Below are 14553 nucleotides of genomic sequence, written 5' to 3'. Positions count from 1 at the left end.
TTACTCTGACACGCGATTGTACACATATTCAGTAACGGGCATTTGCAAAGTATGAGTGCCATTGTAGGTACACTGAATTTCAACTTCTAGATGCATCCTATATCCCCACCTCATATGGAAAATTTCAACGGTTAAGTCTGTGGGCTTTGAACAATACCAGAATACTAAATGTAAGTTAGAAAGGGGTGGTGTAAACCCACCTAACCATACTGAATATTTTTTCTTTTGTATCAGTATTAAAAATAAGGAATGCAAGAAATTTTAACATATCTAAGTATTTACAGATGTTTTGTTCAGCCAAATACCAGAGAAACACACCTACACATAAATACACACACTTTGCTGAGTGAGAGCACGCATTTTCTCACCTTCTGCACAATACCCCATGCATCCTTGGGTGGGCTGCAGTAAGTAAACAAAGAAACCTCCACAGTTCCTCACACTGACAGGGATTCGGAAAAGACAGCAGTCTTTTGAAGTGCTGAAGAAAAACTGCCATGTAGCACAAGCTGTTAAGTGTTTGATCTCACCAGGTCGAGGCATGGATTCTGACTCCCTCAGAGACAACCAGACAGGAGCTTGAGTACCGCAGTGATTCATCTTCAGCACCAGAGAAAAACATCAGAAAATGGTTAATGCTTTATCAAACTGTAGCTGTGCTTTAATGAGAGGTGCATATATATCCATTTAATTTCCTGCATAAGCTTTTAGCAAAGTTTAGACAGTATAACTGAGGGCTTGATTACTTTCTTTCTCAAGGTTAAACACAAAAACACACAAAAGAAACTGAAGCCCATCTCTGACTTCAATGAATTTGTGTTTTTGAAGACAGGCTGTAATTCACTATCTGAAGAACTTAACCAGGACCACATGTGAGTATCTTGCCCCGAAAACCTAACAGTTGTGTTATGGCTCAGTGAGTTACTCCACAACCATTAACCTACAGAAACTGTGTGAATGCTACCAGAGCACAGCAAATATGGGGTAAATCAACTAAAGGTGCTAAAGCTGACATATTTCATTCCCCTTTGCCACAAACTGAAGGCTCAAGTAACCTGCTGAATTTCTTCTAAGAGATGTGGCCAGCTGATGCAAGGTTACTGACTTTCAGCCCTCACCAAAAATGCACACACCTGATAAGCCCTGTCTGTCTTTCAATTCCCCACTTTTAGAAACAGATATGCTTGTAGCACCCCCCTGTAACACAACCACAGTGGCTTTGTAGCAACTCTAAATCCTTTGGTGTTTACAAAGCAATAGGCTCCACAAGGTCTGTGGTTCAGATGCTGATTGAACAGGTGATTTAAGACGGCTGCTGTCTCCCCTCTTGAGAACAAAAGCCTTGTTCAATGTTTTTCCTCATTGAATGAGAAGTGTGCTGTTTTAGTCTCCTTCATCCCTCACCACTGCAGGTGGCTATGTGAGGTCTTCAGGTCAAGTAAACTGCCATGCTGGTCACAACTTAACAGTAGTACCACTTGGGGTAACTGTAGTGTAAATCTGATTTAGCAGATACAAGAGTTCACCAGCGAAATAGAGGAAAATGAATCCCGAGAAAAGGAGACAAAGGAGGAATCTGGTTCATGGGTTATCAGAATGAGTTAAAGACCACCTCCTGTCTTTCATGTGCTGCAGAAACCAAACTGAAGAGAAACATCTAGAAGGACACAGTGTGTTAAAGCCAGCATCTGGCAAATATTTACATGAAAACTAAACCTGAAATTGTGAGATTTGGAGAACCTTCATACATTGCCTCAAGTATTCCTTTCTTTAACCTGATAGTAAAAAAAAGTCTTGGATCCTCTTGTGTTTAGATCTCATGGTCTAAAGAGTAACTGCAGACTCATTAAGCAATTACTCATCTCAAAAGAATAATTTTCTTTCTTAATCCTAGAATATCTGAGCCCACCATCAATCCAGCAGATAGAATTAATGAGAAATAGACAGAAATAGGATGGATTGTTTTACAGAGTCTTAATCTCTGACAAGGATTAAATATAGCTACAATAAAAGTTCTCCTAAAGGGAAAGAAAGAAGGAAACTTCCAAAACAAGACAACCATTTTAGTTTGGTTTTAATATTTTGACTCTGAGATTTCAAAATAGATGTCCTATTTCTGTCAACAGATGCAAAGAAGCAGATGCCAATGCATAAATTTCATTTGCTAAGTAAATTTTGAATTAATCTCTTTCCAACTGTAATTATATGGGCACCTCTATGTTAGCATGGTAGCCTATTTTTAACAAATATTTACTACGGACTGACTGAGAACTTTAATCAGATTTCTATAACTTTCCTGGATGATCTGAGCAGGTATTTTGCTAGTCTAACCTCTGTTCTGCAAAACACACTGGTTCTTCCCCATTTATCACGCTCATTCTTTGCATAAAAGGATCCTTTTTGAGAAAATACAATGATTTAATGCCCTGGGTTTAGCAGTAGCAGTCATTTTTTTTCTCCTTCTTAGTAGCTGGTGCAGTGGTGTGTTTTTGACTTTTGGCCTGCAAACAGAGCTGATAACACTGATGTTTTTAGTTACTGCTCAAATGTTTAGACTGGCCATAGGACTTTGTGAGTTTCATGCTCTGCCAGGGAGGAGGGGGAGCTGGGAGGAAGCAGAGACAGGACACCTGACCCAAACTAGCCAAAGAGGTATTCCATACCACAGCACGTCATGCCCAGGAGGTAACTGAGAGCTACCCGGAAGGGCACTCTCTTCTCAGTAGGGCTCATTTCAGCAGATGGTATCGTATTCTCTTCCCTTGTTATTTCTCTTATCATTATTATCATTGGTGGCAGCACTAGTGGTTTGTGTTATACCTTAGCTCCTGGACTGTTCTTGTCTCAATCCATGGGAGTTACGTTCTTTCAATTCTCCTCCCCATCCCTCTGGAAGCGGGGATGGTGGGGGGAGGAGGGGGAAGGAGAGAAAGGGGCAGGGGGAGTAGAAACTGTGTGGCTGATTGGGTTTAAACCACGACATTTAATTGATCTGTTTGTATTAAATCTAAGTGAAAGAAATTCTTTCAGGAATCATACTTTTTGCTAGGTTTTTGCAGTATAAAAGCCTGGATAACAGTAACCTCTGTAACCCGTCCCTCTGAGTCCTTTGGTCAACTGCACATTAAAGGTACTTCATGGCTTTATACTAATGTAAAGATTTAATAAAATACATAATTTAAAAAAAGAGGGGCTGCTATAAACTCAATTTAATTTTATTAATATGTTTTAACAGGTTAGTATTCCTTTTAAAGCCTTTTATTGTTGAGCTTTTCTGTTCTTTTTGTTTTTTAAAGAAACTGTGACCAGGCAATTTCAATTAATGAGAAAAATCATGGGTAAAATACTCTAATGACTTTTTTTTTTTTTTTGAAGAAGGAAATGTTTTAAAATAAGAAACTACAAAGATGTATCTTCTTATAATATAACCATACAGAGATGTTGGTATGCTCCAAAATGAAGCACTACAAGACTACAAGTCTAAAATACTAAATATTCCAAGTAATTTTTGAATCTTAGGGGACTTGCAGAAGACAAGACAACTAATCTTCAGTTAGCTCTGTTAGTCCAAGTCATTTTAGAAATAATCTCTTCTAATATGATCGCTTTAAAAGCTCCACAGTTACTGGATTCATGCGGCTGCAGGTGTTTACACAGCTTTTGCATGGCCTTCCTAACAGACTGACCATCACACAGTTGCAGCTTTAGAACGTGATATCCCTGCTATGCTACCACTGAGAACATCTTTAGCAAGGACTACAAATGACAGGTTTTGAGTGTCTAAAAGGGATGTAATTTATCATCCTCTGCTGTTGCCCTTTCAATATGAAATTTTCAGTGCTAAGACTTAATTGTCCGGTTAATACACTTTATTATACGCAAGTATTTAGAGATAACAGGTACTCTGTATTCCCCTACGTAAGTCTCCACAACCATCTTCTTTTTTTGTATGTATCTTACTGGAAAATTCTTACAAATATATATTTTCATAATCAAATGAGTTGTAACAATACCTCCACGCACTTGGTTGGCATCTCAGCAGGCTTATCAAATATCATAAAGCGGTACCATCCTGGTGTTAGAGAATGGTCACATATTAAATCCTGAATAGCTGATTGCTGGAGGTGGGATGAATCAAAATCAATGCTTCGGTAAGGGCTCTGCAGAATCTGATGCCCACCAGGAGAGCATTCAAGAACTGTGGAGCAAGAGTAATTGGAGTATCAAGGCGGAATGCCTAACAAGTGTGTTAGAAAAGATAAATATTTGTAATGGGAAAACAAGGATATATTGCAATATGATGTGAAGCTACTTTTACTGAAAAACACATTGAAGCCATAGTAACAACAACAAATAGGTATGTTGGCACTTTAAAAATTTAACAGAATTCATGATAACTTTCCCTTCTTTAACTTGACAATAAATGCAAACTAATAATCACATTAGCCATTTACACTAGATGTAAAAACAGTGGAAGGGAATATGTTTACACTTTCTCCCTGGATTTTGACTTTCTAGTTCCACTGATGTTTATGAAATCTAACAACCTGAATAAAAATGTGGTGTCAGATATATGAGAGAATCAGAATCTTACCTCAAGAGGAGTAAGGATTATCAAAAGGTCTTTTGGAAATAGGCTATTTTTCACAGGGTTTCTATGCATGAAATGAAGAATTCCATCAGATGGATGAGAGGTAGTTCATACAGTTTGCATGTATACATGTGCATCACAGCAGAAGAGTATACTGAAATGGGGAGATACTTAGGTACACATTTTAAACCAATTTGCATAACTGGCATGCTAAATTTTAATGATGCAAATACAATTGACAAACATATCTTTGGACATCTAAGAGACCTTATGGGCTCAAAAAAAATCTTAAAAGTTACTGATAGATACAATGAAGGATGAGAATCTGAACAGCTCTTTATAACAGTTTGTTTTAAATGCAAACTCATTCAAAAATAAAGCAGAATGCTAGAATTTCTGAGTCTGATCTGGCAGCTGAGTTGATTCCTGTCAAACCCAGCGACAATAAAGGTTCTGGCTAATGGCATATTTGCATGCAACGTACTGAATAGCCATTCTTGCTGAGGAATGTGTTTGGAAAATTAAGGTAGGGGAAAATAAAGTAAGAGAATGTTTATAAATCAATGCTGTTGAAAAATACACCTATCTGTTAACCTTGGTTTTAAAAATGGATACCAACTGATGCTGACTGTGAGAGGAATTTCAGGTTATGCTGAATGACACAGTTAATCTTAATTCTTGCCTCTACTGTGCTATTCATGAATTTTTAAAAAATACAGCTATAAGAAAAGCTATATAATTTTACATTTTTAATATTAACACTCAGATCTTCAATTTTCACTCCCAAGTTTTTGGGGTTTTTCTGTATTTGTCCCATATTTTGCATGGTGTAATTGTGTCACTGATTACAAACATATTTTGGTTCTAATCATGCAATAATGCACTGTCTTACACATTTCATTTTTCATGTCATTGTCCATGACTATATCACATTATAACCACAATTATACAACAGTTTCAAAATCAGGTAATTCCCTTCCTTTAAACGTAGAAGATGCTCCAGTGAAAGAATGAACTTAATCTCTTTCAAGCACAGTGTGAGAATCCTATAGTCTTTCAAAAACTGAAGAGTTAATCTGATATAGCTTTAGGCTACCCAGGCAGGTAACAATAGCTCTATCTTCTATCCTCTAAGGGCCCAGGGAAGTCAATGTGATTGACTGTGCTACCACTGTGCTTCTAAGATGCTGGCAGTAGCCTGTAAGCTATTTGTGTCCACACAATTTGACCTTATCAAGAGTTTATCCTTCATCGGAATTTGAAGAAAATCCCTTGAAGAATCACAGGTCAGTCATGTGTGTTATTGTAATGTTTTCCAAGCAAGCTACAGCACAAGCAGTTTACGAACCATGGTGAAAAGTTTCTTCCTGTCTTCTGTGTTTTACTGGAATTCTCCATTTCATACAGCACTCTCATTAGTTTTCTTTCCTGTAACTGAATCACTCCTGATACAATTAATATCCATTAGCTTTTCCATTAATAAATCAAGCTAAACATGAGACAAGTCTTTATTTTCTTTTCCTCCACAGTTTAATTAGATCATTGTTTGATAGATCTTTAAAACAGCTGACTGTACTCACTTGTAATAGGGTCATAAATCCTACTAAAGATCAAATTATATGTTTCTTATTATTATGCACATCACTTTAAAATGTCACCCAGCTCTTTGTGTATTCTTTCCTCCTTTTTAGCTGTATGCTAATATTTCCATAGTTAATACTTGGAAATCTCATGTTGCTTAACACTGGTTGATTTTTTTCTTTCTTTCCTTTTCTTTCCCATTCTGCAAAACAACTGTCATCATCAATAATAAAAATTAAATTATTTTATTACACATCTGAGTGTGACTGATGGGCTGTCTAGCAACAGCAGAAACAAGTAAAACTATCATAAGCATCATTAAGGACATATAGACAAGAAATCAGTGCTGTGCTCTGTGTGGAAAAAGTTGCCCCTGCAGATTCCTACTCAAATCAAAGGCATTTAAGAGGAATGTTGGCTAAATTTTCCACTGACATCATGATTTCCTTATTCAGGATGTATAAAAAAATTATTTTTGACATAAGCACTCTTTCAAACTTCATTCTCAGAATTACAAATACTGATTTTGCTGCAGTGCTCCAGCAAAGCTTCACCTGTGTCTAACAGCCAGCAATGTTCAGTCCAATGAGTCAAGGCTGACAAAATAATAAGGAACTGAAAACACAGTTTGATGACTTGAAATCACTAAGGAAGCTTACCCACAGGGCAAGCTGACCTGGCCAGGTCTGCATAGCGTGGAAGGAACATTAAAGTATAGCAAGATGTATGTGCTACTGTTGACTCGACTTCATTCACAATCACAAAATGTTCTAACATTTTCTGACACAAAATGGAAAAGTCATGTTAGTTGTAACTGGATTTATCATTTAAGCATGATTATTCTTGAAGGAAATCTTTCCATATATATGGGAATATTCTTTTTAATTATTTCTTTTCAGACCTTTAAATATATTAGTGATTTAATAGCTTTAATTTTAAATATTTCCTTTAGAATAATTGAGTTCTAATTATAAAATATACAAATGAGTACTTAAGAATTAAAGCCATGACATTCAGCCTCCATTGCAGATTGTGCACCATTGGTTTAACTTATCCTAGAGACAACACGTGCAATAGGGTCTGAGGAGACTTATTTCTAGAAAGTCAAACTCTCCCATTTTATTTGGAGGTCCAGATGCTGCATACTGTCTGCTGAACAAGCAATCTGTCTTGGGAAAATCGCAGCTGTTTCCCTAGAATTTGAGTTTACTTATCACATTCTGTGCTTTCCACAAACACCCTGTGTACTGCATATGGCTCTCTACTGTTCTTTAACTGAGGTCTCTGCATGCCAAGAAGAATTTCATTCCATGTTTGCTTTTTCCTGACTGTCTTCAGGATTAATACAGTGTGCTTTGCCTGGATCCATCCCAGACCTACTTGGTCCTGCCAGATACTGAGAAATGTGACCCTAAGCTGGAAAAGAATTCAACTTTTGCAACATCTTAAATACAAGGATAGCATTGTGCTGGTGGATGAGCCTTTTGGGAGAGATATGCTGAAAACTCTGCCAACACATTGGGGTTTGTACCATTACTGCCACAAGCTGAGTCAGGTAATAGGTACCCTGAACATCACACATTAACCAAAAGAGGTTCTTGAAATCAACACAGGAGCTCACTTTCCACAAAGAGATAATTAAGTGGCTCCTGATGTTTGCCTCTGAGGCACTCGGGTGGAAAATGAGTTCCGCAAAGGAAAGACTTTTCAATTCCCTGTTCACATGCCTATTCCAATCCGTATGTAGAGAGGGGCTGATGATTTTCCACCTGTCCATGTTTCCAGCATTATGGAGTAGTCAGGGACTAAGGACTGCTGAGTGCCAACCAGAGCAGAGACAGGAAAAGGAGCCACTCACGGAGTGCAGACATGGCACAGGCAGAGTGGCAGGTCTGGCGACTCAGTTCCTCAGGCACAAATACCTTATTGGTTTCTATCTACTGCTGCCCAAAGGTAAGGGTCTGGCAAATGGCTATAGACAAACAAATAATGCCATTAGTAAGTGCCCACTTAGACCTTGAACATGGTTTTTCTTGCATCTATTGATTGCAAAGGATGCATTGTATCAGTATCCCAAGACAGAAATCGTAACAAGGATTGCATTTAACAAAAGGGTTTAGATGTATTTGTGGATTTAAATGCTTCCAAAATACTAGAATAGAGAGTTCACTTTTTGGAAGAAGTTATCCTGCAATAATTACTTCGGGTAACACTTTAAAAGCAAAAAGTAAAAATGACTGTAACTAGTTGCCGAAAAGACAACATTTGCTTGGACAAGTCTTACACAAAAGCACGATCACTAATGTAGCAATGACAGCACTGCAATGCAATGAAACAGGTATAGGAATACTCCTGCACACAGAACAACGAATCAAATAGAATCAAAATAACCTTATTTGAACGGGTGTTAAAACACTTTTGAACCACCCACGTCCACAGCCTAAGGGGTGTAAAGGTAGTAAACAGTTGTGCAGCTTTTGAAAAAAAGTAAAATCTATGCCCGCAGCTGTCAATGTAATACACTACAGTATCTACCCTTTATGAGGGTTTTCCCTCAGAAACCTGAAACACAGACACGGATTTTGCACAGCACTTCGCTGAGGTCCCAGGTACGGCTGTGTGTGCTCCAGCACAGGGGGAACGGACAGCAAGCACGACAGAGTGGGAGCATTCACAGTCCTGGCTCTTTTTTCTCTGATAGGTTTCCCTGCAGGTGCACTGTGACAATGACAATTCCTACTCTGTCCGTTCATAAAGTTAAGCAAGCCTCCTCCAGTGAAACTCGTTACGCGTTACTACGGGCCCGGGACACGGTCACCGGGTAGGGTCTGACCCGGCCGCTGCCCGGGGCTGCCTCAGGACCGGCGGGGCTGCGGGCACGCGCTGTCCTTCCCGAGCCCGCCGCCCATCCCTCCCGGGCCCTCCCGCGCCCGCTGCCGCCGCTGCCCCGCTCGATGCCTGGTGCCGCTTACCTCTGCGGCGGGGCCGCGCCGCCGCCAGGCACCCCAGCACGGTCGCGCACAGCCACAGGCGGCGGGCTGCGGCGGACACCCCCGGCATGGCCCCGCCGCGCCGGGCGGACCGACGGACGCTCCGCTGCCTGTCCCGCGGCGACTCCGCGCTCCTGTGTAGGTTCCGTGCGCCCACTCCGCTCCTCAGTGCAGCCCCTCCCGCGGGGGTCGCGGCGGGCCCGGCCCTACGCCCGCCTCCCCGGCCCGGCCCCGCCGAGGGTCGTGGTGGGGTGTCTGCGGGCGCGCACAGCGTGGAGAGCCTGGGCCCGTGTGCGCCGGGGCGGCCTCTGTCCGGGTGCACCCTGGTGAAGGTTTTCAGCCAGAAAAGAGACAAAACACTCGGTGGTTCTTGTCGGGAGGGTTATAAAGGTGCTTTCCTATATTCCTGAGAGACCCAGAGCTGGTCGGCGTCATGAAGCAGCAATCTCTTTCTGTACTCCGACCCCTAGCTGTGTTTATTTTCTAATGTGCAGTAAAATGCTGGAAGGGAGCCTGTTTAAAATTTTTGGTCAGGCACAGGTTGCCCAGAGAAGCTGTTGATGCCCCATCCCTGGCAGTGTTCAAGGCCAGGTTGGATGGGGTTTGGAGCCACCTGGTCTAGCGGAAGGTGTCTTTGCCCACGGCAGGGTGTTGGTACCGGATGAGCTTTAAGGCCCCTTCCCACCCAAACTGATGATTCTATACACTTTTGGTCATTTACATAGATCTCCAAGAGTGTTTCATACTTTTGCTTTCGTAACAATCACAGTTTGCTGTGTTTGACACCGTTAATGCAGAATGAATTTAGCAAACATTGAGCAGTTTCAAGCACACAAGTTTCAAGGCTTGCTGGGAGATGCTCCTCTTTTGAAATGTCTAGGAGAGGACAAAGAGGACAAATCTCAGCATTTAAGATCTGTTAATGCTAGCATTTTTCTTTGTGGGCCTGAGATTGTGCAGGCACTGACCTACTTTGCACACACCAAGGTGAACAGCAGTCCACAGAAATGTTTCGGAGTCTCCGTAGGGTATGTGGACCTAAATCAAGCAAACAAATGATGACACTAAAGCACAGCTTACTGCCATCCACTGAACACCTGCAAGGGTAAAACATTCAGTGAGGACTGCTTCCAGGAAGTACTGCTCTGCGTGGCTCTTTGCAGAGCAGCTTTGCCTGCAGAAGGAGGTACCAGGACATGGAGTGGAGGCAGAGGCACAGCAGTGTCATGTGAGCAACCTGTGTCCTCTTTTGCTCACATCCCCTGAGCCTCTACATGGCAAGAAGCAGCTCAGCGCCGTGATGGCAGTGAGTCTCTGAAAGGAGTCATTGGCACAGCCTGAGAGTTGAATTCAGAGTCTTGAATTTCTGCTAGTTCCACAAGGCAGGTACTTTTCTCCTAAGAATTCTGGGAAATTTTAAGGATGAGTTTTCTTAATTGTTTATTCAACTATCAGGATTATTTGTTACCAGATATGACCAATTTTTATCCTGAAAAGATGCAATGCATCTGAAATTAATTTAGAGTTTGTTTTATTTTTTCCCAAACTGCATGTTTATAAAGAGGACAGAAGGACAGAAAGAGGCATGTTACAAAAAAAAAAAATTAATTACAAGATAAGGACCTAGAGAGGAAGAGAGGTGAGAAGCTGTGACAAAATTTAAACACTGAGCTACTTCTTTGACCCCTGCTAGTCATGATGGAGTGGTATTTACAGGAGAATTAACACCTTTCGTCATGGATCATGCAGGAGCCCCAAAGAGGTGGCAATAACGGCTGCTGGAGCAAAGATACCTTTCATCTTTTCTGCACTGGTTTTGCCCTGCCAGCTCCCTCTGCTACTGTCAGCCTTGTAGCCTCTTACAGCAACAGCCGAGCAGGAACATATTGTGGTTAAAAGAGCTGACAGCTTGCCAAAAGCAGTACTCGGTGCTCACAGCCAGAGAGTTGTGTCAGTGTCAGTGAATTTGTGAAAAATGAAAGTAATTCTAGGGCAGCCTCATGCTTATAATAGGAGTATAGGCCAATCCAGAAGGTTGTGATTTCAGAAAGTTTTAGACAGTTTTACCTAGAATCATAGAATCAACTAGGTTGGAGAAGACCTTTAAAATCAGAATAGTTTTAAGTAAATCGTAGGTTATGTATAATTGGTTTTCACTACTGAAAACAACTCCTTCACAGTGGAATATGAAGTCAAACTACAATTGTGTATGTGCATGTTATTAAGTAGCAGGATATTTGGGAGGAAAACCCATGAAGGAAGAATTTAAGATTCGATACATGATTCTGTATTCCAAGTCATTACTGTTGTGAACAGTTTAAAGTTTGACTAAAAACACGACATAGGAAGCAATGGTATCAATGCTAGGGAGCATTTAGACATTGAAGCACAGTGCAGGATTTCCCAGAGCGGATTTTATGAATAATGGTGAATGAAGACAGCTCTAAGGTTGGTTTTAAATTTTTTTCCGAGGCTAATTTCTCGTTTAGTAATCTCAGTCTGTTCAGTAAAGCTTTCACATACATATTCAATTTAAGATGCACTCTTAAGTTTTGTCTATGAATGAACTAAATTATTTTTTAAATGAACTGAAGTGCGGAGTTGAAGTGCTTTTGCTGACTCAGGACTGACTTATTAGGGAGGGAAGAGCATAGTGATAAATTGGAGAAAACAGATGTGTTGGATGACAAGAAGCAGGGACTTGGGCAATGCTGAAAATACAGCAGAAGTTTAACAATTCAGATAAAAAAAGAAGGTGGCTGTGCTGATGCTAAGTCCTTGCTAGGTGCTACAGCTAGATTGTTGTGGTTTAATGGTTATCTACATAAGTTCATGACTGTGGAGCTCAGGCGTGTGTGCATGCGTAACAGGAATCCTAGAAAAAATGTGACAGAGAAAAAGGGAATCTTCTCATAAACGCAGCCAACATAGCAACTTCTTGCTTCATCTCTTACTTCTATCGCCAGCATGCTAGTGTGATCTCTGTAACAGTGCACCATATGTAATGAACTTAATATATATGAAATACTTGACTTATACAATATTTAACAAGGTGGTGTTATCTCAAATTGCATTTGGGGGAACAGTCCAGAGTGGGCAGTAGGCAAGTGGATAGAAGGCTCTTTACAGATAAAGGACAAATAGCCTGAAGTATTTTTGGTAGTTAAGTCAGGAACAGCAACCAGCAGTTTGCCAAAATATGTGCACTCCAAATAAGTATGCATAGCTGCTCAGGTGTGAACTGGGAATGAGAAATCACCTGTGACTTTTAAAAGTGTTTGGCTACAGACAAAGCCTCACATGCTTTTTTTGTAGTTGTATCCAAGCCTTAAACTCAAAGGTAAATAAGGGGATCACCTAGAACAAAGGCAGTGCTTGTGGGAGGCTGCTTAGAATAACAAGTAATTGGTGTGAATGCTGGTGCAGAGGAAGGGGGAAGCAGAGGTTGAGAGCTGAGGGCAGCAGCTGGGTGGATGCTGTCCTGAAGAATGAATCCCCAGCTCTGACACATAGAGGTTCTTAGCAATATTTTGTAAACTAAGGCAAACAATTTGAGAAGAATCCGATTAAGTTTAAGCTAAAATTGCCCACTCTGATTTATTTGTAAGCATTTTCTTTCAAACTGTGTAGCTGAGTACAAATGGAAGTCTTTATTAAAGGAATCCTGTGCTGTATCATTAAGCCTGTCTGTATTATAGGCTATCTGAATAAGCTCTTTAAACCTATATTGCTGTATTTGTTATCTGTGCAAAGATAGAATATGGATGATAACTCCAAATAAAGCTGTAAGCAGAACTTGGAAGCTGGGAGAAATTTCCCTGCAAAGCTTCGAAGGATTATTGTAGTAATGCCAAGTGCTGAATGTTTGGAAAGAGTTGCCCTCAGCAGATAACACCCCTCCTGTAAGGATCAGATGGTTGAGAGATAACCCACAGCTCTGGGCAGATCCAAAAACATCAGAGAGGGATGAGTTGTCTTGCACTTGTCCTTTAATGTTTTCAGTTCTTTCTGTTTGTAGAAATAATTTATTTTCAATTGTGCCGATTGGTGTCTGTGAATGGCAAGTGAACTCTGAAACAATAAATCATTAACATTCTTTGTCTAATCTAATCAATTCTGTCCTTAAAGTAAAATTCCAATCTTCCCTTAAATTGCAGGTCCTGTGAGTTTTAACTTAGCTAAGGTTCATTTGATTTAAAAACATGGTTTAACAGCTCTGAAACTAATATCCCAAAACATCACTAAGACACATTGCCAATTCCAGTTCAGAATGAGATATTTGATTCTATCCACTATCCCTAACTTTGACACCATATCAGTAGAAACAGAGAATCAGTAATGGTCATATGCATTTGTTTATTTTGGTCACTCTGTGGCTAACATTATAGCATTACAAGAGGTGAAGTTTGCTCATGTTTATTCTGATTGCGGCTTTTCTGAAAACTGCATGGCTTTTGAGTGACATTTGTTTTCCAAAATGCTTTTAAAATTTGTAGAGGGTATTTTTTAAGCTGCCATGTAAATGTACTCAGCATTGACAGTCTGTTTAGCTTTCAGAAGTAATGACATCTTTAGTATGTTTTAGCTCCTAATTCTCTTTCATATTTGACCTCTTGTATATACTATATTTGACTTATGTAGTAAAGGACTTCAGTATAAAAATCTAATGTAATTTGGCTTGGAAAAGCAGTAGGAGGTTTAATATAAATTGTAGGAAATCTATCTCTAGGGGTTATTAAGAGCCAAATAAAATCAGTCCTAGGCTTTCCATTAACTTCAGTTGTCTTTGGATTAGCCCCTTACTCTTTTATGGTTCTCAAGTATTTTTATACTCTTTATTACATAATGGCTTGAAACTCAAAGGTCTTTTAGCTGTATTTTTGCAGAATGTGCCAGAATATTTTCAAGTCTTGGAAGTCCCTTGCCTATGGGAATATTAATGGAATAATCTTTGTTTCACCCATGCTGAACTGTGGCACTGACCTGTAATTACACAGATCAGTTGCGTGTGATACAACACTCAGCTGTTACTTCTTCACTTTCTGTCTCCTGTGCTGGTTGTCTTACTTAGTTGCAATATGAAAAAAGTGGGAAACCAGAATTAAGTCCTTAGCCTATATAGAATAAATGCTACTTGGTAAGGTCCAAAACATTTAACTATGTACTTCATACTCTTAGTCTTACTGACTTTAGCCTATTTGTATTTGCACTACTATTTCTGATATTTGTGAAATAAAATTTAATATTACTGGCTAAAAGTCTTGACTAAATTATGTTATTTTCTAAAATGCAGATGAAAAAAAAAATACTCTTAAAGCATATAACATATTCAGTTGATGAACAAATGACGAAATATTTTTCTCAGATTCTTGGATTACCTTTATTAGTATC

At 39.8% G+C, this 14553-nt stretch overlaps 1 protein-coding gene across 1 annotated transcript in view; it reads right to left on the bottom strand.

The window, feature by feature from the left end:
* Positions 1–9295, bottom strand: part of VWDE (von Willebrand factor D and EGF domains) — a 40769-nt gene extending 31474 nt beyond the window's left edge. The window contains exons 1-3 of the mRNA XM_057397393.1: positions 9145–9295; positions 4014–4198; positions 369–600 (exon numbers count right to left, since the gene is read on the bottom strand). Of these exons, the coding sequence (XP_057253376.1) occupies positions 369–600; positions 4014–4198; positions 9145–9232 (505 nt within the window). The 5' untranslated portion in view covers positions 9233–9295. The remainder of the gene's footprint in view (positions 1–368; positions 601–4013; positions 4199–9144) is intronic.
* Positions 9296–14553: the final 5258 nt, after the last annotated feature.

Source organism: Pezoporus wallicus, unplaced genomic scaffold (assembly GCF_028554395.1).
Source record: "Pezoporus wallicus isolate ANWC-B61680 ecotype Strahan unplaced genomic scaffold, APGP_CSIRO_Pwel_v1 contig_7099, whole genome shotgun sequence".
NCBI lineage: Eukaryota > Metazoa > Chordata > Aves > Psittaciformes > Psittacidae > Pezoporus > Pezoporus wallicus.
The sequence above is the reverse complement of the archived record's forward strand: the minus strand, read 5'-3'. Positions and strand labels throughout refer to the sequence as shown.